Below are 25722 nucleotides of genomic sequence, written 5' to 3'. Positions count from 1 at the left end.
TATTGTACTTCCAAGTACTTATTGTCAACTTTGGTCTGAAGAAGTACTTGAGCAGAGTTAATTCACTTTAAGTAATAAGAACAATAACAATAAAACATCAAATACAAGAATGCTCTTGTAGTTCTTGAGTGTCAGTAAACAAATTATTCCTTTTCCATTCCTATACAAATTTTTGATAAATGTCTTTGCTTTTCCTGCCAATTTACAGATTTCAATCCCTGAAAACTACATCTGTCCACTTGACTGTGACTCGATCAACTCACTTTGAATGTCTGAAAATAGATGCAAGCAAGCTTTCGGAAATATATTCTCCAAGAAAGGTAGGATCCACAGCGATAATTTTAAACAGATATATAGATATGTTAGAAACTTTTGTGTTACTTTTGTTCTAATTGTATGTATATGTACGTATGTATCATAATCATCATCATTGTTTAACATCCCTTTTCTATGCTGACATGGATGGGACGGTTTGACAAGAGCTGGCCAAGCAGAAGTCTGCGTCAAACTTCTATAACTGTTTCGGCAGAATTTTTACAGCAGGGAGCTCTTCCTAACACCAACCACCCAGCAGAGTGGACTTAGTGTTTTTTTGCATGGCACAAGCACAGGCAAGGTCAGTTTTGGCAAGGTTTTTAAAGCTGGATGCCCTTCAGAACACCAACCACTTTACAGTGTGAACCGGGGTGCTTTTAAGTGGCACCCGCACTGACAGGGTCACCAAGTACTTGCAAGACGAAAAAAAACCTTTCAAGAGGGGAGGGGGCATTGGAGGAGGCGATCTTGTGTCAGATGATGAAAGGTTATAAGTGAGACAGAGAGACAGAAACAGGTGTCTTGCTGTAGAGGAGGTACAAGGTCACCTGGCAGGGGAAGAGAGAGAGAGTGAAAGAGAGAGATCAGGAATGAAGACAGAAACAGGTGCGCTGCCGCAAAGGAAATACTCTTTCCCTGGCACAAACCCAAACTGCATCTCATCTAGACTAACTCTCTCCCTAATTAGATGGGCTATGACCCTCTCCATAAGTTTCATCAACTGATCCAATAATTTGATACCTCTGTAATTGCTTTTGTCTGAGGTGTCACCTTTACCTTTGTCATGTGAAACACAGAATATAAACATTTACATACACACACATACAAGCTTATAAGGGAAAAACTTAAAGTTTATGGAAGCGGGAGATGGGAATGCAAGATAACATAAAACAAAGTGATGAAGGCTGATGTATTTACAATATGGGTAACTAGACCATAACCCACACCACCAGATATTTTAGGAATCTCCGTAGTGATTCCTGATGGGCTGGTGGGAGTTGGGGTGGGCTTTCCCTATCTTCATATCCTTAATTGTTTTATCTACCAAGGTACTGTCAATTCGGATAGCTGATCCCTCAACTGGGTTGACATTTGGCAGACTCTCCTCTTCCCATTCATTCTCCACGTTCAGCAGTCTTTCATAATGGTATTTCCAAGCCTCTTTCTTTACAGAATCATTAAATGCAAGTACACCATCTTCCATGCAAACATCACAATTTTCTCTTGCACACTGTCTTGCAATCCAAAACACTTCAAGTCCTTGATCTCTACGTCACTGAAAATAGGCAAACTTCTTTTCTGCTTCTCTCCTGGCTAGATATACCTGTCTCCTAGCTTCCCTTTTGGCTATCTGATACAGTTATCATCATCATCATCATCATCATCGTTTAACGTCCGCTTTCCATGCTAGCATGGGTTGGACGATTTGACTGAGGACTGGTGAAACCGGATGGCAACACCAGGCTCCAGTCTGATTTGGCAGAGTTTCTACAGCTGGATGCCCTTCCTAACGCCAACCACTCAGAGAGTGTAGTGGGTGCTTTTACGTGTCACCCGCACGAAAACGGCCACGCTCGAAATGGTGTCTTTTATGTGCCACCCGCACAAGCCAGTCCAGGGGCACTGGCAACGATCTCGCTCGAAAATCCTACAGGAGCCAGTCAGGCGGTACTGGCAACGGCCACGCTCAAAATGGTGCATCTCATGTGCCACTCGCACAAGAACCAGTCCAGGGGCACTGGCAACGATCTTACTTGGCTTGCCGGGTCTTCTCACGCACAGCCCATTTCCAAAGCACCTACTACACTCTCGGAGTGGTTGGCGTTAGGAAGGGCATCCAGCTGTAGAAACTCTGCCGGATGAGATTGGAGCCTGGTGTAGCCATCTGGTTCACCAGTCCTCAGTCAAACCGTCCAACCCATGCTAGCATGGAGAGCGGACGTTAAATGATGAATGATGATGATATATATTCATGCACATACACACACACACAGTGCTACCAAAACTGTTTCACTGAGGTGGGTCTATTCAAGAACCACATATTACCAGTCATCCCACTCTTTTGTCATCTTCTCTTGGAGGTTCAAGCTCCTGGCATTAGCCTTCATCACTTTGTCGCATGTTGTCTTGCATCTCCGTCTCCCTCTTCTGCAAACTTTAAGTTTTCCCTTACCAGCTTGTACCTGTGTGTATGTAAGTGTTTACATTCTGTGTTTCACATGACAAAACTTACAGACAATGATATTTGTTTATATTTCCTATCGACAAATCATCTGGTAGTTTGGAACTTCCAAAGATGAGGAGAGTGGAAACTTTACTTGAGAAACTTGTAAAGGTTAGTGACAGGAAGAGCCTCCAGCTCTGAAACATTAACTCAGTAATATATACTCATCTGTCAGATAGACATTAACCCCTTTAACATTTTAACTGACCATATCAGACCCAGCCTTTCACACCCACCCTATAACATCATTCTAAAATTAAACTACATAATCACATCATTGAAGTCTCAAAGCTATGATATTATACATGACTAACTCAAAACAATGGGAATAAATAAGCAGAAACTTTTGACAAAATAAGGCGGCCTCCCCTGTTCGAAGGTTATAAAGGACACAGATTTCGTGTGTCACATAGCTAGCTAGAGGCGATGGCTTCTTGGAGCTAATTCACGGCAGCTTTCGTCCTAATTTTGGGACTGCCATGTTGGCTTGGCGATAACTATTAATTTCCAGTACCGCTGCCGTAGTCTCCTTTAGAGAGACTTAGAAATATTAATAACTCTATATATATATATATATATATATATATATATATATATGAATACATGCTTATTATGATCACCACTACCATCATCATCATCATCATATGCCCATTTTCTCCATGACGACCTGGCATGCACTTGCCTTGCAACTCATCATAGTCTTTTGCCATCTAGCATTCACAGCAACAGAGAAGAGCTCCTCCTTCCAACTTGCAACTGACCTACTTTCAAACTGCTGTTATTGCATTATCAGTGACAAAAGTCATCAAGCATTTAGAATTTCTACGATGAAGTGGAGAAAAAAAAACACAAGCTAAGCCTTGTGTTATATGTGGAGGTGCAGGCATGGGTGTATGATTAAAAAGAGAGAGGCAAGAGAGAGAGAGAGAGAGAAAGAGACTAAAATTCCTCAAGGCACTGCCCCAGGATGGCCACAGTCTAATGACTCAGACAAGTAAAGAATAAAAGATAAATACTGGATTGGATTTGTTCAACTAAATCCTTTAACCCTTTAGCATTTAAACGGGCCATATCCGGCCAAAAGTATTCTGCCTGTTTTATGTTCAAACTGGTCAGATCTGGTCTCTCACACCAACCCTACAATATCGTTTTATAAATTAACAGCTACCTCATCAAAATTTCATAACCACAAGATAATGCATGATTAGTTCAAAACAATGTGGATGAAAAAGCATTAATTTTGGTAGAATAATGCAAACACTAAAGGGTTAAGCTGGTATCCCAGCATGACTGCATTCCAGTGATTGAAACAAGCAAAATAATTTTTTTTAAATACTTTTTTTTTTTTTATTTTATTTTCTTTCTTTTTTATATATATAATTCTGCTGGTGGGTGATTGGGGTTTATTACTGCATTAAAGCTGTCACTCTGTGTGTGTTTGATCGGAAATGAACCTATAAAATCCAAATATTTCAAAATCATGCTAAAGATTATATTTTCTTTTACTTATACCAGGTATTTACCACCGCAAACATAATAACTGACCCCTGCCTACAAAATTATTATGAGGTCGATATGGCTGGAATAGTATTAAATATTTCAAAGTCTCTCACAATAAAGTAAGTTTTGTTTACCCTTTGGTGGCTTTTTTTTTTTCTTTTCTACTTATTTCATAGAAACAAATTTGGTACGGAATGTATGATGTAGCTTTACACTTGAAATAACCAGCTACTGACAGTGATGTATTAACCTTTGTAAAGCTTACAATGTGGTCTCTGTATAAGTAAGATAAAAAAGGAAAAGTATTGGTAATACATTAGTCGAGTTATTTATAGAGTGAGAGTGATTGGTCAGCCCACATAATTTCATTTTCTTGCTTGGTGAGAAAACGGATTTTGTTGAGAGAATAAAATGTGTTAAAATGTGCTACTTTGATCTGAATAGTGAATGTGCACATCATCATCGTCATTGTTTAATGCTCACCTTCCATGCTGGCATGGGTGAAACGGTTTGACAGGAGCCAGCACCAGACTTCTGTGACTGTTTTGGCTGGGATTTTCCAGCTAGATGCCTTTCCTAACACCAACCACCCAGCAGAATGGACTTAGTGCTTTTTACATGGCACAAGCACAGACGAGGTCAGATTTGGCAAGGTTTTTACAGCTGGATGCCCTTCCAAACCCCAAATGCTTTACAGTGTGGATTGGATGCTTTTCAAGTGGCACCTGCATTGACAGGGTCACCAAGTAACCTACAAGACAAAAATCTTTTGAGAAGGGAAGGAGCATTGGAGGAGGTGGTCTTGTGTCAAATGATGAAAGGTTATAATGAAACAGAAAGACAGAAACAGGTGTCTTGCTGTGGAGGAGGTACATGATTACTCGGCCGGAGAGAGAGGGAGAGAGATCAGGAATGAGGACAGAAACAGGTGTGCTGCTGGAAAGGAGATATATGATTACCCAACCTGAGGGAAGTGCAGAAGGAGAGAGAGAGTGGGAGATATCAGAAGAGATATGATGGCAAAGTGCCAGGCAAACTCACAAGGGACAGGGATCAGAATATAAATGGGATGGTCGAGTAAAGGCAGAGAGAGATATAGATGGTGGCAAATGCCAGGGCATACCCTTGAGGTTCAAACGTCATAATATAAGTGGCAAGATATTGCCAAAGAAGCATGATTAGAGAGTAGGGAGGGGAAGTGAGTGGGGCGGGGGCTACCAGATAGCAATGACACAGAGAAACAGGACCCCGTGAGGACAGGATTGGAGAGTGAGAGATAGGCATAGTGCAGGAAGGAGGAAATGTGAGGAAGAGAAGAGATGTAGAGATATAGATTGGTTTGTTGGGGTAGGGTGTGAAAAGATTTCTTGTTATGTCTGGGTGGAACACACAGATCGGGGGGGCTAGCAGATAGCAATGATACAGTGAGTCAGAGCCAAGAGGACAGGATTGGGGAGTGGGGGGTAAGCATATTACATGAAAGAGGAAATCTGAGGAAGAGAAGAGATGTAGTTTGGTTTGTTGTGGTGGGGTGTGTGAGAAGTTTTCTACTTACGTGTGGGTGAGACACACAGCGCTTCTAGAACTCAGTTTCACTGACATGTGCAGGTTTTCTCAAGTACCTGATATCACCAGAGATCTTGGTCCATTGTCATTTCCTCTGTGAGACCCAACATCCTGAGATCAGTCCTTACCATTTCATCCCATGTCTTCTTGGGTCTCCCTCTTCCACAGGTACCATCCATTTTCAGTGATCAGCATTTTTTTATGCAGATGTCCTCATTCATATGCATCACATGTCCAAACCAACATAGTCTTCTTTCTTGCAAGCTACATTTAATTCATCTTATGCTCAACTTTTCTCTCAATACATCATCATCATCGTTTAATGTCCGCTTTCCATGCTAGCATGGGTTGGACGATTTGACTGAGGACTGGCGAACCAGATGGCTACACCAGGCTCCAATCTGATTTGGCAGAGTTTCTACAGCTGGATGCCCTTCCTAACGCCAACCACTCCGAGAGTGTAGTGGGTGCTTTTACGTGCCACTGGCACGAAGGCCAGTCAGGTGGTACTGGCAACAACCACGTTCAAAATGGTATTTTTTGCATGCCACCTGCACAGGAGCCAGTCCAGCGGCACTGGCAATGATCTCACTCGAATGTCTTTTCACATGCCACCGGCACAAGTGCCAGGAAGGCGACGCTGGTAACGATCACACTCAAATAGTGCTTTTTACGTTTGCATTTTGTCATACATGCACACTGGTGTTGCACATCCAATGGAGCATACTGCCTTCATTTCTCTCCCGTCTACGCATGTCTTCTACTAGCTGTATTGCCCTTGCTTTTCTCTTTCATAAGGAGTGCTATTCTCCTTCTAGTCATCCAGTTAGGTATGTCTTCTCCATTCAGGCAATCTTGAAGTCATTCCCTCAGTTGCTCTTGTAAGCTACTAAATTTCTTTAACCAGTACCCTTGAACTAAATCTAGTCCTGGGCCCTTCCGATTCAGCATTCTTCCTAACCTTTTTCCCATTAATGCACTCGTTAGTTTTAGATCTGGCTGCTTCTCACTAACTACGTCTGCCCCCATTTTCTTTTACCATACTACATTTCTGTCATTAATTGGCTTATCCCAAATATCACTCCAGAACTTTCTGGATTCTTCTGCATTAGATTTCTCATCTTCAGTAGTTTCTTCTACACTATTTATTTCGTGATAAAATCTCCTCTGGTCTGTCTCAAAAACTCTGTTCTGTTGATGCTGATCTATTATTTTCTGATATCTGGAAAGCTTACCTGTTATTTCTATGATACACTGTTTCAACTCTTCCATGAAGTGTTATTGTTTCATGTCGAAATTATTTCTTTCCATTTTTTTTTTTGTTCAAATCATACAAAGAAGGATATTTGTGATTTTATTTGTGTAACAAGAAAAATATTTAAAGCCTGGAATTAATGATTGCTCAATTTACAGGCAATTTATGTCAGGAGCCCCCACAACAAGAAAGCTTGTGCTGTTACTTTCAGCATGCTATTAGAGAAACTATTAGTATTTACCATTTATGTATTTGTTTTGCAAGATTCTTGATGTGAAACCATGTGTTGAAACAGATATTGTTGTATTTGGGGATGGTCATGTTGCCAGTTTAGCCAATAAAAACACACATAGACACACATAGAGGGATACGCATGCGCAAATATAGACACATACAATAGGAATACAAAATACAAAATGGCTGACTATTAGTAAGGAGGGACACACAAATAAGAAAGAAGAAAGCAAAGGACCACTAATGAGGTCACAGAAGTGTGACGAAAGAACTCTGGCCGAAATATGATTAATGTAATGTAATATAAAGCTGAAGCAAATTAACACCAAATATATAGTGCATGTGTTTTTATTGGTTAAACTGGCAACATTACCATCCCCAAATACAACAATATTAGTATTTATCTTTACCAAATGGTATCTAAGATCATTAAAAGTTTCCTAGAAATAAACTCAGAATACTCGAGTATTCTGAGTTCATTTTTAGGAAGTCAACTGGCATGACCTGTTGACTGAATGATTATACTGCAGATATAATTAGTTTCTTACTGATAACAGATAGTTGTTGTAAAGGTAATGTAAGAAATTTAAATCCAAGGCTTAACATTGCATTTCATGTTGCACACTATAAAATAATTGCTTATCACTGACATGAATTGACAGAAGCAGTAGCATTGCATGTTCTTCTCCGTTGTTGTTATAAATGGGCCATTATATCATTCTAGACTCAGGTTGACCGTTGACTGGATACTATTCAATTTTTTTTCTCCGTGTTTTTCTCCTTGTCTCCGTATTCTTTCTGTTGAAGAGCATAGCTCGAAACGTCAAAGACTTTCCGTATTCCCGAGCGTCATACTAATACATCCTTTTGTTATTTACACCACCTGTCCTCGTCTGTTGTTGTTTTTTCGTATATTCTCCCATATATATATATATATATATAGAAAGAGAGGGAGAGTGTGAGAGCGAGAGAGAGATACAGACAGACAGACTGACTAACACTTATCCCTCGCTGCATTCCATGCTTGATTAACATTCTTCGTTAGTCTCTATTAGTATTCAGATAATGATTTGTTCTTATCAGTAAAGTTGCAGTTTTCAATAAATTTAAATTTCTTGGCCTACTACATTGAACCATGCTAACAACATTTTCTTACTATCTCTAATTTTACCTTCTCTGCCATTCTGGCTCCATTTTTATGATTACCATTTTCTTGAGGTCATTTACAATAGAATCATTAACATCATTAACATCATTATCATCATTATCATCATCAATATTTCATCACTGTTTTAACATCCACTTTGGTATGTTTGCATGGGTTCAAGGGAATTCATTGGAGCTGGGTGCCCTCACCTAGTTCCTAGCAAAGTAATATTTCCTTATAGCCAGACATGTTTTCATGGAAGATAAGAAATGAACAACATCGCTTGTGTGATGATGGTGGCTCATTTACAACCATCATGTGATGCCAAGACAAAGACACACAGGCAGACACACCCCACCCATACTGACTCTTAGCTTTTAGATCCTCCAGTGTTGTCAGCACAACAAGCTGTTGTTGGCTCTCCGTCGCTTACGACGTCGAGGGTTCCAGTTGATCAGATCAACGGAACAGCCTGCTCGTGAAATTAACGTGCAAGTGGCTGAGCACTCCACAGACACATATACTCTTAAAGTAGTTCTCGGGGATATTCAGCGTGACACAGTGTGTCAAGGCTGGCCCTTTTAAATACAGGTACCACAGAAACAGGAAGTAAGAGTGAGAGAAAGTTGTGGTGAAAGAGTACAGCAGAGTTTGCCACTATCCCCTGCTGGAGCCTTGTTGAGCTTTAGGTGTTTTCGCTCAATAGACACTCACAGCGTCCGGGCTGGGAATCGAAACCGCGATCCTATGACCACGAGTCCGCTGCCCTAACCACTGGGCCATTGCATCTCCACCAGCACAACAAGCAACAAGCTTTCTTCAAACATCCCAATTGTTCACCTTCCTCCTGACTCCACTCAAGCCAATTCACATCATTATTACATCATCCAAGAATGAACTGTGCCACATCTTTTTGGTCTTCCTCTTGTTCTTTTACCTCCCTCCAGCATCCACTCCATCACAGTGGTAGGATGTCTCTCTCCTACAGTATTCAAAGCACATGGCCAATAAACCATATCTGCCACTTAGTCACCATGTCCTGTAAACTTCCCATATTAGTTCTTTTCATCTCTTCTTTGTTTCTCACTTTGTCCTGATAAGAGAAACCCAGGATTGAACATTGACAGGATCAATGGAACATTTTCAGCAACTGAAATCTGTGTTGCCTTCTTCCAGGATTCACAGATGTAGATGGCCATTGGTATAAAAATAGATGAGTATAGCTGCAACTTTATCTTCTTGTCGGTGGTTTTTGATCTCCATATTGGACGAAGGCATTGGAATACTGACATTGCTTTACCTACCCTGGTCAACTTCTGCATCACAGTCGATGGAAATACAAATTCTAAGATATGTAAACTTATCAACACACTCAATTTCATCTTATCCAAGACTGACAAGTTTTGCTTGGGCTCCACCAGTTGACATGGCTTTGGTCTTTTCAGCACTAATACATAGCGTATCTTTGTTGGAGCTTAATAACACCAAGTCATCTGTGAAATCCAAATCCGTCAGTCCCCACATTATCCCAAAATTGGGGCTATTCATTGCTTTCCATGTGATGAAGCCAATCAGAATCAGAAACAAGGTGCAACCCAGTCTCACTCCATGTTGCACTTTTGGTGGTGGTGGTGGTTTGGGCATTGAAGATCTGATTCATCAGGATCCAGGTTTCCTTTCAGCGTTGACCTGCTTTCATCATATGTCCATCCTGAGACGATGTACCTTCATTTCTATGTCCATCAGCAATATCTTGGTCCATGATCATTGTTTCTGTAGCAGCTGAATGTTTCCACGGGATAAGGTTGCTAACTCCATGCCACAACCCTCCTCTTTTTTCAGCCAGACTTAGGACCAAAAAACAAAATGGATATATATATATATATATATATATATATATATATATATATATCATCATCATCATAATCATCATCGTTTAACGTCCGCTTTCCATGCTAGCATGGGTTGGACGATTTGACTGAGGACTGGTGAAACCGGATGGCAACACCAGGCTCCAGTCTGATTTGGCAGAGTTTCTACAGCTGGATGCCCTTCCTAACGCCAACCACTCAGAGAGTGTAGTGGGTGCTTTTACGTGTCACCTGCACGAAAACGGCCACGCTCGAAATGGTGTCTTTTATGTGCCACCCTCACAAGCCAGTCCAGGGGCACTGGCAACGATCTCGCTCGAAAATCCTACAGGAGCCAGTCAGGCGGTACTGGCAACGGCCACGCTCAAAATGGTGCATCTCATGTGCCACCCGCACAAGAACCAGTCCAGGGGCACTTGCAACGATCTTACTTGGCTTGCCGGGTCTTCTCACGCACAGCACATTTCCAAAGGTCTCGGTCAGTAGTCATCGCCTCGGTGAGGCCCAATGTACGAAGGTCTTGCCTCACCACCTCAGCCCAGGTCTTCCTGGGCCTACCTCTTCCACGGGTTCCCTCAACTGTTAGGGTGTGGCACTTTTTCACGCAGCTATCCTCCTCCATTCTCACCACATGTCCATACCAGCGCAATCGTCTCTCTTGCATGCCACAACTGATGCTTCTAATGTTCAGCTTTTCTCTCAAGATACTTACACTCTGACGGGTATTCACATTGACATTACACATCCAACGGAGCATACTGGCTTCATTCCTTGCGAGCTTACGAATGTCCTCAGCAGTTACAGCCCATGTTTCACTGCCATGTAGCATGGTTGTTCGTACGCATGCGTCATACAGTCTGCCTTTTACTCTGAGTGAGAGTCCCTATACATATATATATATAAATAAAAGGGTAAAGGATTATTAATTTATTAATAAATTAATATTTAATAATTTTTACCAAGCACTTCGGTATGTAAACACCATTATCGGTAAAGAACTTATTTAAAAGTTCTTATAAATTTATAAACATAATTAAGGGATCAGCAACAGTTGTTTCACTTTAGCTGCTATTTCTGAACTTTGGTATGTGGTGAAGCAACTGTTGCTGACCCCTTAATTATGTTTATATATATATATATATATATTGATAGAAAAAGTAAGACAACAAAAGAAAAAAAGAGACCTCGATATTATGTAAATAGAGGAATTTATCTGTAAATAATATGCGACAATTATTCGGTTGCCATGATAAAACTTTTTCATAGTATTGATAAAAATTTCTTCCCAGCTGTTATTATTTTCCATCCATAACAAATATCTCATTTCATAAAATGTTTAATTTACATATCTTGGGTTATGTCATGCTGATGATTTCTAAAAAGGATGAAATAGTGCTATACAAGATTACCACTGACTAGAAATTTTAAGGACTTCATTACAAGTAAGCAACAGCATAAAAAATTTACTGTGTGTTCTCTTCATCATCATCATCATCATCATAATTTAATGTCCATTGTCCATGCTGGCATAGGTTGGATAGTTTGACCAGGGATGGTAAGCTGAGGAGCTGCACCAAACTTTCTTATCCCACCAAATACTATGAAAAATTTATTATCTCCCTTGAATTAGTTGCTTGCTCAGGGACACCATTGCTGTATTCATCCCTAACTCCTTCCCTCTTTACTCTCTTACTCTCACCCACTTTACTCTCTCTCTCCCTCCCTCTCTCTCCCTCTCTCTCTCCCTCTCTCTCTCTCTCCCTCTCTCTCTCTCTCTCTCTCTCTCTCTCTCTCTCTCTCTCTCTCTCTCTCTCTCTTTCTGAATTATTTAATACGTTCATAATAAAGAAATTCTTAAGTGTTTTTTTTTAATACTTTCAGCCACCATAAACTTGAACAGTTACATGCAGTTGATGTTGAAGGGAACATTTTCACAATTTGTTTCTGGGGCTATATGCAGGTAAAAATTAATATGGTCTTTCAATCTTTTTGTATTCTTCATCATCGTCATCATCATACGTCCATTTTTCGATGCTGGCATGGGTTGGATGGATTGTAATGATTCACATTATCTTGCCCACGCAGCAAGAGAGAACTCACAAACTTTTGTGTTACATTTGTCTTACAATGTAAACGCTATACTTGTACCAAACATTTCATGTTGGTACTTTACATTATATGGTTAGTCCACATTACTCTCTAAGGACCACAGGGTTGGTTTCCTGGTTTCTCCCTGGTGTATATGTCCCTCCCTGCATGGGACGCTGGTCCATCACAGGACTACCCATTTTTACCAACTGAGTTTTACCATTTTTATCGACTGGAGCAACAAGAAATGAAGTGTTTCGCTCAAGAATACAATGCATCACCCAGTCCAGGAATCGAAGCCACAATCTTACGATCATGAGTCCAACACCCTAACCACTAAGCCATGCACCGCTACAATCCTTTAACCTTTCCCTTTTTTTATTTATTTCAATCTTTGGACTCTGCCATGCTGGGGCACCACCTTGACAAACTTAGTCATATAGATCTGTCTCTACTTTTTTTTTTATTATTTGCTTCTTTTAAAGTCTGATACTTATTCTTTTAGTCTCATTTGTTGAACTGTTAAGCTATGGGAATGTAAACAAATGAATCCCGGTTGTCAACTGGTGGGGGATAAACACAGACACAAAGAAACATACACACATACATATTTATACACACACATGCACACACATGATGGCTTTCACACAGTTTCAGTCTACCAAATTTGCTCACAAGGCTTTGGTCAGCCTGGGGCTACAGTGGAACTCACTTGCCCAAGGTGTCATGCAGTTGGATTGAACCTGAAGCCACATGATTGCAAAGCAGGCTTCGTTATCACCATACATTGCCTACACCTATGGAGAACATTTTTAGCTTGAAAGCCGTCCATTTTCATTTTGTACAAGAGCATAATTATTTTTTGTATCCTTTTGATTTGCTACACAGTTTATTGTATAAATAATATGCGTGAAGTAGCATGCTTATGCCAAAAAAAGTTGAGAACCTCTGATTTTAATCAGTGTAGAACTCAACCTCATAGAGACACTTTCATTTTGGATACACAACATACAATTATTCTCTCCAGTTTTTGGCTATTCATGCTGAATTTGCAAACCACCTTGCCAAATGCCATCATGACACTTCACCTCCCCAAATAATCATACCAAAAATGGAACATATGAGGAAATGTGACTTACATCAGTGAGAGTCACATTGCAGGTTACCTGTCTAATAGGGTTGTAATTCTGAATGAAAACTAATACCAAGCAGAGGGGACCCTTTTATCCTCCTCTCATGAGGCAGCATGTGTGGTTGTCACAGCAAAAAGGACTGAAGTCCCTCTCTAACTTGTATCAGTCACTGCACTCTTTGATGAGTAGCCTGTGATGCAGTTTACAGAGTCTGTATCTCACTTATTTCTGTCTTGTCATATTTTCTGTAGTTTAATAACCTGGGTTTATTGGGTGCATTTCATTGTGCCATGTGAACCACAGAGGTAATCAGAAGGCATGTGGCTTAGTGGTTAGAGTGTTGAACTCATGGTCGTAAGGCTGTGGTTTCAGTTCCTGGACCAGGCGACATATTGTGTTCTTCATCAAAACAATTCATTTCACATTGCTCCAGTTCACTCAGCTGGCAAAGATGAGTAATCCTGCAATAGACTGGTGTCCCTTCCAGGTGGGGAATATACATGCCATGGAAACTTGAGTCCTTATGAGCTGGTATGACTTGAGAAGGAAACTTTACTTCTTTATTTTTCATTACAGAGGTCCCATACTAAGAGGACTTGTTCTATCCTATATCTGTTCTTACACTCCCAGGCAGGTAACCTACTATGAAGTTTACAGAGTCCATGTCTCAACATGATGATTCTCTCAATTAACCATATGTACAAGCAGGATGTGAACACATGTTGTAATGCCGGCTACCTGCCTAATAGGACTGTAACTTCTAATAAGAACTGATACAAAGTAGACGGTACCTTTTTTATATTTCTCTACTGACAGTGATATGGTGAAATATAGTCAGTAGACAATGTGAACCAGCTTTTGATAGAGAGAGTACTCAGCCATAGAAAACTTGCCTGGGTCGAATATATGTCTGAGACATGGACTTGGCAAACTGCCAAGCAGGTTACTTATCTAGGAGGGAAACAACTAGTAATTAGATTCTGTTTGGATTGTGTATCAGTTCCTTAATCTTCTTTCTTCTTTTCTCTGTCTCACTCCCTAACCCCTCAGTGAATACATTGCTTGCATTTTCTTTCATTGGCATCAGCTCTCGTTCAATCTGACCCTGTCCACTACTGACCTATTGAGTTGACATTAAATGTCTTCATATCAGCAAACTTCCTTCCTCTCTCAACAAAATGGTTTGCAAATTCAGTATGAAAATTCAAAAGATAAAAAGAACTGTATATTGTAAAATAAGATACGAGATGAAAGTGTGTCTGATAAGTCAACTTCTAAATTAGTCTAGAAATCTATCGTTTACATCTGTTCTTACCGTTTTTAGCCTCACTTACTCTTGTAAAGTTTGTCTTCTCTCAACTTGTATAGTAAATATTCAAAAGAATACAGAAAAAGTTGTCTCATACAAAACAACGACAATAAACAACTTTCACATTAAAACATTCTTTAAAGAGAGTAGTCACATCAAATGTTTGGTATACATGTACTGTCTTTAGATATCAGTGCAATCCTTGCAGCTGGTGATCTGCAGCTAATGCAGCCACCCTACCAAGGAGAATGTTGACAAGGCAAGAAAAATTTGCTTCAAGTGTTTTCACAGATTGAGGTGAGAAGTCAGTGTACTTCGGACGTCACAGCTTTATTCTCCATGAAACCAATATCGTATTGTAGCATCGTTGTGGTTTTGTAACTCTGTGAACTGTTCTCACACATCATATTCACAAAGGATTACTTGGACTTCAAACAGGTAGCCGTACAAAACCAGAACAGTCAATGCGATGAAATCTTGGAATCATGGCAGTATGTTATCATGCAATGACTGCAAATAATCGAGATTGGAAATTAATTGTATTGTCAAAACCAATATTACACTAACCAATTGTGCAACTGGAGTTGATATCTGGCCCTGGAACACATAAAAAGAAATTAAATATAGTGCCAACTTAATAATGAAAGCAATGATGGATGCTTTACAGTCTCTCTTTTACTTGTTTCAGTCATTTGACTGCGGCCATGCTGGAGCACCGCCTTTAGTCGAACAAATCGACCCCAGGACTTATTCTTTGTAAGCCTAGTACTTATTCTATCGGTCTCTTTTGCCGAACCGCTAAATTACGGGGACGTAAACACACCAGCATCGGTTGTCAAGCGATGTTGGGGACCATTTCGAGCGTGGCCGTTTTCGTGCGGGTGACACGTAAAAGCACCCACTACACTCTCTGAGTGGTTGGCGTTAGGAAGGGCATCCAGCTGTAGAAACTCTGCCAAATCAGACTGGAGCCTGGTGTTGCCATCCGGTTTCACCAGTCCTCAGTCAAATCGTCCAACCCATGCTAGCATGGAAAGCGGACGTTAAACGATGATGATGATGATGATGATGATACGACGGGCTTCTTTCAGTTTCTGTCTACCAAATCGAGATTGGTAGACGGAAGGCTTTGGTCGGCCCGAGGCTATAGTAGAAGACACTTGCCCAAGGTGCCACGCAGTGGGACTGAACCCGGAACCATGTGGTTGGTAAGCAAGTTACTTACCACATAGCCACTCCTGCGCCTGTGAGCATTTTTTTTTCTTTCATTGCAACAGCATAGTAAGATTTCTTCAGTTTCATGAATATGTTGCTAAAGAAAAAGATATCGCATTTTGCAACAATCAGAGAAGTAAATAGTATTTTGCTAAAAATTCTAAGAGTAGCTATGTGGTAAGTAGCTTACTTACCAATCATATGGTTCCGGGTTCAGTCCCAGTGCTTGGCACCTTGGGCAAGTGTCTTCTACTATAGCTTCAGGCCAACCAAAGCTTTGTGAGTAGATTTGGTAGACGGAAAATGAAATAAGCCCATTGTATATATATATGTATATATATTTATATATCATTATCATCATCAGTTTGACATCCACCTTTCCAAGCTTGCATGCATAGGCTGGAGTTTATTGGGGCAGATTTTGATCAGATGCCCTTCCTGTTGCCAACTCTCACTTGTTTCCATGACAATTATTTGTCATACAATCATTTTATAACTGTCATGCAATGTTAAGACAAGGAAGCACACACACACACACACATATAGATGTATATGTACATGACAGGCATCTTTCAACTTTTGTCTGCCACATCCACACACAAAGATTTGTTCATATCATAGAAAACTTGCCCAAAGTGACACATCTGCACTTATTCCTTGAGTAACACATTCTGTGAATATTAACATTCTGCCAATATTTAAATAATATCAATATTATTTATTCTGTTCACTGAAATAACATAATTTATATTATTCATATTCTTTTATATTAGGTATTTTCAGTGGATAATATTCTACAAGAAGGTGTTGTTTTCGCTGCAAAGAATCTATTAAAGTACAGACAAGATGGACCTCATTCCGTTACTGTTGATGCTAGCACTGAGATCTCTGATTTCACTCTAAATCCACAATCTGGTCACATGAAAGAGTGTGTAAGTCAGCTGAAAGATTTAAAGGTTTGTCTTATCAATAATTCATATCCCTGCATGGATTGGCACAATCATTAGAGCCACAGCTAAAATGCCTTGTAATAGTTAGTTATAGCTCTTTTATCTTCTGAGTTCACTCTAAGTCAACTTTGCCTTTCCTCTTCCCAAGATCAATAAAAAAAATATATCAGTCAATTATTGCAGTTAATTTTATCAAGTATATCCTTTCTCAAAATATGTGGTCATGTGTACCACTATTAGAAATCAATAATTCTTCTTTCTATGTAACACACTTAAAGAGAAAAATATTAATGTCAAAATCTAAAAGGCTGTGTCTTCATCATCAACATCATCATAGTATGGACCAAGTATATTTTATCATGTGACCATAACTAAAACTAATTGATACAATTTTGCTGGGTGATTGCTTGACTAACCTATTTTACATATGACTCAAAGATGAATAATGGTAATTAAGCATCGCTGTCTTTAATTATCTTAAAAGAAATTCCCTCATTGTTGCTCAGCTTGCTAGAAATAGCAACCAAGTGTGTGTATGTTTTCTTATCACTGTTATACAAGTAATGTGGATGCACAATGGCCCAGTGGTTAGGACAGCGGACTCACGGTTTCCATTCCCAGACCGGGCGTTGTGAGTGTTTATTGAGCGAAAAAACCTAAAGCTCCACAAGGCTCCGGCAGGGGATGGTGGCAAACCCTGCTGTACTCTTTCACCACAACTGTCTCTCACTCTTACTTCCTGTTTCTGTTGTGCCTGTAATTCAAAGGGTCAGCCTTGTCACACTGTGTCACGCTGAATCTCTCCCGAGAACTACGTTAGGGGTACACGTGTCTGTGGAGTGCTCAGCCACTTGCACGTTAATTTCACGAGCAGGCTGTTCCATTGATCTGATCAACTGGAACCCTCGACGTCGTAAGCGACAGAGTGCCAACAACAATATACCAGTAATGCTGTTCTTTTCTAGTCTTTCGTGAGAAGCATGTCTGGCCATGGGGAAATATTACCTTTTCTGGAAACAGGTGCAGGTTGATGACAGGAAGAGCATCCAGCTATAGAAAATCTGTCTCAAAAAAATTTCCATCTAACTTATGCAAGCATGAAAAAGTAGACATAAAATTGTTGTTACTGCTGCTACTATCATCAACAACTAATCTCAGATTTTCTTTTTATAGTGTGCCAGGTGTTATTATCTTTCTACTGTTATAGCTAGATGTGATTGTTTCTAATTAGCCTTCACAGATTTGTATATTTTTTTATGAATTTCAGATTATATGAAGTAGTGGTTATCTAATTGTATTTCATTTTACATCTATGTTGGTTTTACACTTTTTTTCCCTGCTGTTTGTGAGTTTGACAGATCTCAAAACACCTCAACACTGATTATCTGGTGCACATGCAACTACAGAGAATAGTTAGCTCACCTTGTTGTTGTATATATCATCTGTAGCAAACTTCGATGTTTTGTGTTGCATATGTATATAATTAGCTTATCCTGTTGCATATGTCATGTGTACATTATAACAAGAGTTTTTGATATGACACCCTCCTTGTCACCAACCATTTTGTACTTTGGACTGGTTGCATTTGATTAGACCACCACCACTAAGGAAGTCATCTCCAAACAAAATTAAAGCACCTTTCTAGCCTATGTTATTTCAGTCTGTTCATTTCTTATGGAGTATGGGAGAATAGAAATATGAACTCTTTGGCCATCCTTACTGGAAGTATAAAGTAGATAACCTCATGCTTTTTTTACTTGCATGATTTTTAAAACTGACATCTTTCAGTCACCTATCACTTTATTGCATGATCTAGGGCAATTTTATCATAGCACCAGCATTCTTCCATGCCAGTTAACATCCATCAGTACATTCCTATTGGGGCATGGGATTTTTGGTTATCATTTACAGAAGTCTAAAAGCTTGAGAACTGCAGCGGAAGTTTGAAAATGTTGACCTACAATGTCAGAATTAATGAAGAGTGGAGGAAAGGGTTAATAGTGTACTTGTAGAAGCTGGGCCTGCATTGAAAAGTCGGTTGTATGAGAGAATCAAAGAGAACAGGCCATCTGTGCTGATATGTTTTCGTGTCAAGGATACAGAAATATACTAAAGATGGGTGGATAGATAAAAGTGATTCAAAATTAAATTAATTCCTTTCTAAAAAGTCAGGCCATTCAAAACATGACCATCTATAAACAACGGTGATAAAAAAAAAGAATGAGACAGAAGACAATAATCATCATCATCATCATCATCGTCTAACGTCCGCTTTCCATGCTAGCATGGGTTGGACAATTTGACTGAGGACTGGTGAACCAGATGGCTACACCAGGCTCCAATCTGATTTGGCAGTGTTTCTACAGTTGGATGCCCTTCCTAACGCCAACCACTCAGAGTGTAGTGGGTGCTTTTACGTGCCACCGGCACGAAGACCAGTCAGGCGGTACTTAATATATTGTAGTTAAGGACACACTAAATAAATGTGGACTAAGGCAGATAGCCAGAAAGGATCTGAAGTCAACTGAATCATAAAAAATACATAATTACGTTTATTTACTTCCTGGAATGGAACCACAGGGGATACCAGATATTGGTTAAGTATGACCATACATATCTGTTTTAGGGTCCTTCCCTCGGGATTTTCTGTAGGGGATTCACTCTCTTAACCTTTTTTAGATGCTTAATAAATTACCCTTTTTCGGTTTCCATTTACCAAATCCACTCACAAGGCTTTGGTTAGCCCAGGGCAATAATAGAGAGTACTTACCCAAGGTACCACACAGTGGAGCTGAATCCGAAATCATAATTTTGGAAAGCAAACTTCTTAACCGCACAGCCATGCCTGCACCAGTAACCATATGTTCATTATTTAAAGACATCACATATACATAATTGCTTATTTATTTTTCATTAATTGTACATTTGTATAACAGTATTGTGAATATCACGTTTTTCTATAAGCTTAAAATTTAGTGTAGCTTTTCTAATATCTTAGATTCTATTTTTAAAATCTTCAGAGCCCTTGGATACCTCTTGTGATGCACACCATTTGAAAGCCACTGGTTGACTGAAATTTTCTTTTTCACTGTATTGTGTTACTACTTTATTAAATACTAATTGACCCGGCAAGCCAAGTGAGATCGTTGCCAGTGCCCCTGGACTGGCTCTTGTGCGGGTGGCACATAAGATGCATGATTTTAAGCGTGGCCGTTGCCAGTACCACCTGACTGGCCTTCATAGGATTTTCGAGCGAGATCGTTGCCAGTGCCCCTGGACTGGCTCTTGTGTGGGTGGCACATAAAAGACACCATTTTGAGCGTGGCCGTTGCCATTACCGCGTGACTGGCCTTCGTGCGGGTGACACGTAAAAGCACCCACTACACTCTCTGAGTGGTTGGCGTTAGGAAGGACATCCAGCTGTAGAAACTCTGCCAAATTAGATTGGAGCCTGGTGTTGCCATTCAGTTTCACCAGTCCTCAGTCAAATCGTCCAACCCATGCTAGCATGGAAAGCGGGCGTTAAATGATGATGATGATGATGATCACTCGTTATTTATTAACTACATGCCTATAGATTTAGGGTCTTCACCAGATGGGTTGAAGTTGAACCAAAGGATTTTAGGACATCGAAATTAAACAGGTTACATCATCATCATCATCATTGTCGTTTAACGTCCGCTTTCCATGCTAGCATGGGTTGGACGATTTGACTGAGGACTGGTGAAACCAGATGGCTACACGAGACTCCAATCTGATTTGGCAGAGCTTCTACGGCTGGATGCCCTTCCTAATGCCAACCACTCAGAGAGTGTAGTGGGTGCTTTTACGTGTCACCCGCACGAAGGCCAGTCAGGCGGTACTGGCAACGGCCACGCTCAAAATGGTGTATTTTATGTGCCACCCGCACAAGAGCCAGTCCAGGGGCACTGGCAACGATCTCGCTCGAAAGTCCTTAGACATGCCGCGGGCACAAGTGCCAGAAAGGCGATGCTGGGCACAGGTGCCATCACAAATTCGCTTTTGCTTGCCCCAATAAGTCTTCACAAGCTGAGTTTCGTGTCCAATTTAACTCGATTTCGATTTCACTTGCCTCAACAGGTCTTTGCAAGTGGAGTTTAGTGTCCAATGAAGGAAGGTACGCCTAAGTGGACTGGCTGAGGCCTTAGATTTAGGTCTCACTTGGCTTGTTGGGTTTTCTCACGCACAGCATTTGGCAGAGTATCTACAGCTGGATGCCCTTCCTAAACGCCAACCACTCAGAGAGTGTAGTGGGTGCTTTTACATGCTATCGGCAACTGAATAAAATTTTATCTTTAGTTTATGAATAAGAAAACAAAGAGAAAAATCTCAAATTGATATTAGCTCTATATTGAGATGTGAAATTACTGGATATAATCTAAATAAATTATTCATAGAATATTTCAAAGTTCTTTTCCTATCTAAATGTTTGGTTGTATAAGTTGATTTTTGCAAAAATCTTTGGATGGTTATGATGGATAACAGCCACCATACATACATACCTCTCTTCAGAAATGCAGGACAAGTTTACATATATATACATATTAATGTTTGTTTTTCTGTCCAGTTGTAATAAAAACAATTTTACATCAAACTGATAGGTTACTCTATACAACTTTATTTGTATTAACAGGAAAGGGTTGGTGACAGGATGAGTATCCATCCATGAAAATATTGCATCAAATAAGGACCTGTCCCACCTATGTCATCATAGAAAAACTAATGAACATATGTGAGTGTGAGCGTGTGTTATACAGGGTAGGCCAAAGCATTTGAAATTTTATTTATATTACAGAATCGCTAGCACACTGGACAAAATGCTTTGCAGTAATTCACCCGTCACTATGTTCTGAGTTCAAATTCTGCCGAGGCTGACTTTGCTTTCATCCTTTTAAATTTCAATAAATTAAGTACTAGTGATACACTGGGGTTGATGTAATCAACTACCTCCCCACTACTCCACAATTTCAGCACTTGTGCCTGTAGTTGAAAGGATCATCAATCATATTAATATGCTGACTTTTTGTTTTTGTACGTACCTGTTGTGTACGTCACACTTACTTCAAAGAAGTGGCAAAGCAAGAGAGAGTTAGAGAGAAAGGGAGAGTGAGAGAGTGAAAAAGACAATGAGTGGTGACAGTGTTCATTTTGTGTTTTTAAATGTTTCAGAGAGGACGTAAAGGAGAAAGGAAGAGAGTGAGAGAGAAAAAGTGAAAGAGAAAGAGAGAGAGTGAAAGAGACAGTGAGTGGTGACTGCGTTCGTTTTATGTTTTTAAATGTTTATCACATCACAAGAGAAGTAGATACATAGATACAAATACACATTGTTAAATCAAAAGCAGGAGAGAAGAGGGACACAAAGGAAATGAAAGAGAAAGAGAGAAAGTGAGAGAAACAGTAGATACTTAAATCCAAAGAAAAATTCATACATACACACAGCAAATATTGGATGTCAATTTTACTTTTCATTATCACACGAGGATAAAATTAACTCACAAATGGCTGAGTACTGCACAGACTTGCATAACATTAACATAGTTCTCAGGGAGATTCAGCCTCACACAGAATATGACAAGGCTGGCCCCTTTGAATTACAGCTACATCTCAAGACATGTATATATGAATATATTTGTGTATGTATATAGTTTAGGTTAGTTAAAACATGTTTGCAATAATAAGTGTCGTGTGGTGGAAATAAATGCAATTACCAAACTTTCATTCATATATCCATTTATTATTTCGTTCTTTTGCATTTCAATTTGTACACCTCGCTCAAAGTTTCAAGCCTCTTGTCTGTGGTAGAAAAGATTACTATTATTATTCATTTTGTTAATCATGTGCGTTCGTTATTATTTATTTTATCCAATTTTAGAAAAATTGAAGCATGTCTTTGACAATTCCAGAGTGTATTAGACTTATTTTGTTTATGGCTTTTGGCCCACTCTGTATTTGAAGTAGCAGTGTACTGGAGTCAACATGACTGGAACTGTTGAAGCAAGTGCTCCAGCATGGCCACAGTTCAACAACTAAAACGTATAAATGAACAAATTGGTGCTAATATAATTGCCAGATGAATTTAGCAATAAATGAACGACAAAATTGAAATATTAATATATTTTTTTGCATAATTAAAAAGTAAATGATATTCTTTTCATACTCTCCCAGGTGAAAGAAGGATTTCTATCAGCAGCTTACAAGAAATTAGAACAAGGAAAACTGTCTTTAAATCTTCAGGTACAATATTTTCTTCAGTATTAGTCCATAATTTTCCTTTTTATTAGAATGTGTGTGTATATACATATATATATATATATATATATATATATATCATCATAATCATCATCATCATCATTTAATGTTTGCTTTCCATGTTGGCATGGTTGAATGGTTTGACAGGAGCTGGCCAGGTAGAAGACTGCACCAGACTTCTGTGTCTGTTTTGGCATGGTCTTTACAGCTGGATGCCCTTCCAAACACCAATCACCCCACAGTGGACTGAGTGCTTTGGTATTAAGAAGGGCATCCAGCTGTAATATATATATGTCTTAACATCAAACTATAAAATGCAAGTTAGACTCTACAAAAGCATTATGTGACTGCTCTTTTTGTGATTTTTTACATTTATTTGTTTTCTTTATCTTTTGTGTATAATATTTTTGTTTCTCTTCATATTTAACCCAAGTTAACCCTGTCAAAATTTTGAAGATAGTTATATAAATAAGGATAACAGACATGGAGGCATCCAGTTAACCTTTATTGCAGTAAATAAACCAAATACAATTGTCCTCAAACAAGGACAGTGGGTTAATATGGGTTAATGAATGTAACACAAACAATTTCAAACTAGATTTATCGTATATCATCTTGAAATATTTTTGGCTATACTAACTGAAAACATCATCATATGTCTGTTTTCCATGCTGGTGTGGGTTGAACAGTTTGACAGAATCCAGCAAACTGTAGGGTCATGTCAAGCTCCAATTTCTGGTTTAGCTTTGTTTCTATGGCTGAATGTCCTTCCTGACACCAGCCATTTTACAGTGTGTACTGGATGCTTTTTTTTTTTTCCATGCTTCTGGCACTGGTGAGGTTGCCAAGTAACTTGCAAGATAGAAAAAGAACAAAGAAAAATGTAAAAGACCCAGAACTAAGTGTGTGTGTGTGGGGGGGGAGTTATTTGGGAGGTGGAGGTGGCTTTCTGCCAGATGCTGAAATGCTAAAGTATGATAGAGGGACAATCATAGTTGTCTTGTCACAGAGCAGATACATGGCTACCCTATATTATATAAGAGTGGGAGTTGCTGGGAAGCCAATAAAGATGGTAATAATGGGGTGCTAAAACCTTACAGATTACATAATTTTTGCGCTTATTGTTTTGTTTTGTTTTTTATAGTTTTTCTTTTTTAACTTTTTAAATTCCTGAAACAGTATTTGAAATGTCTTATGGGTTTTCCTTTTCCATCTTCTTTCTCACACCCAGGGTGCAGAGCAGAAATATCATGTAAAAGAGAATGTTTTGCACACTTCATCTTCAGATGATTCCATGAAGGCTCAGAAAGTTACTCAACAAATGAAAATGTCCAAACTTCTCGCGTGTGGTGCTGCATCCAGCTTGTCTCCTTTAGCCAGTTGCTCGTCTCCTTCTGTACATAAAGCATTTAAGGCTCCTACCTTAACCAAAGCTAAAAAATGACCAGTTCCTTACATATGTAGTTTTGTATTATATTGCTTTCATTCACATTTATTATTCCATTAAATAGTTCTAACCACTTGTAAATCTGCCAAAGTCAAACACAATCTTTTCTCTTTTTGTTAAATCACTTAATCTGTAAATGTTATATATAAGCACGTATGTGGTTGTGTGGTAACAAATTTGCTTCACAACCACCACATGGTGCTCCTGCATGGCCACTGTCAAATGACTGAAGCAAGTAAAAAAATATGGGCATGGGTGTGGCTGTGTCATAAGAAGTTTGCTTCTTAACCACATGGTTCAGTCCCACTGTGTGGCACCTTGGGCAAGTGTCATCTACTATAGCTCCAGGCCAACCAAGGCCTTGTGAGTGGATTTGGTAGAAAGATTTTGAAAGAAGCCCATCGCGTGTGTCTGTTTGTCCCCACCATTGCTTGACAACCAATGTTGGTTTGTTATATCCCCATAACTTAGCAATGCAGTAAAGTGACCATTAGAATAAATACCAGTCTGAAACAAGTAAAAAGATTTTTTTTTAAAAATACATACATATGCATACAGTGGAGTCTCTATATATGAACAGAATCCATTCCAGAGCCCTTTGTCTATTACATAAGTAATTGAACTCCATATAAATAAATGTAATCCAATCCAAGCCACACTCAAACTCCACATAACAGCATGAAATGATGTTTTATTTGTTCATCTATCAATAGCAAATAAATAAATATATACACGTATGCATACATGTCTGTGTGCATTTTTCCCTTTGTTTTGTTTCTGTCAGTCTATGGTTGTGTTTTTTAGCAAAAAGAAAAAGTATGAGAATATTAATATTTTCTATTTAATATATGAAAATGATATAAGTGTAAGCTATTTTGATGATGGAAGTATATTTGTTGAGCTTCATATTTGAATGCTTAACAAGGTTATTCACATCATTTTAACAGCATGGGGAAAAGAACACTAAGAGTCTTAGCTGTTTGAAATACAGAAGCTACTGACAATGTTACATCTCACTGGCCATCATTCTCCACCAATCCATTTCTCTCTTTTGATAGTGCAGACCTTGGCATTGACTATCCAAAGATCATGAAATGAACTTGGGAGCTCACACTTTTTGGAAGGGAGTTGTAGAAAGAAGCATCTATGTTGGCTGTGTACAATGACATTGTCAAGCTTATGTTAGATCAGCTTTCAA

At 39.2% G+C, this 25722-nt stretch overlaps 1 protein-coding gene across 2 annotated transcripts in view; it reads left to right on the top strand.

Annotated features, from left to right (window-relative positions):
- Positions 1–25291, top strand: part of LOC106876073 (uncharacterized) — a 143285-nt gene extending 117994 nt beyond the window's left edge. The window contains exons 23-28 of one of the 2 annotated variants that reach the window (XM_014924478.3): positions 209–320; positions 4055–4158; positions 11994–12072; positions 16631–16813; positions 22994–23062; positions 24309–25291. In XM_014924478.3, the coding sequence (XP_014779964.2) occupies positions 209–320; positions 4055–4158; positions 11994–12072; positions 16631–16813; positions 22994–23062; positions 24309–24521 (760 nt within the window). In that variant the 3' untranslated portion in view covers positions 24522–25291. Of the gene's footprint in view, positions 1–208; positions 321–4054; positions 4159–11993; positions 12073–16630; positions 16814–22993; positions 23063–24308 lie in introns of those variants that run through there. The other variant, XR_016242711.1, reaches the window with a different exon arrangement.
- The last annotated feature ends 431 nt before the right edge of the window (positions 25292–25722 follow it).

Source organism: Octopus bimaculoides, chromosome 7, assembly GCF_046866305.1.
Source record: "Octopus bimaculoides isolate indiv1 chromosome 7, ASM4686630v1, whole genome shotgun sequence".
Classification (NCBI taxonomy): Eukaryota; Metazoa; Mollusca; class Cephalopoda; order Octopoda; family Octopodidae; genus Octopus; species Octopus bimaculoides.
The sequence above is the reverse complement of the archived record's forward strand: the minus strand, read 5'-3'. Positions and strand labels throughout refer to the sequence as shown.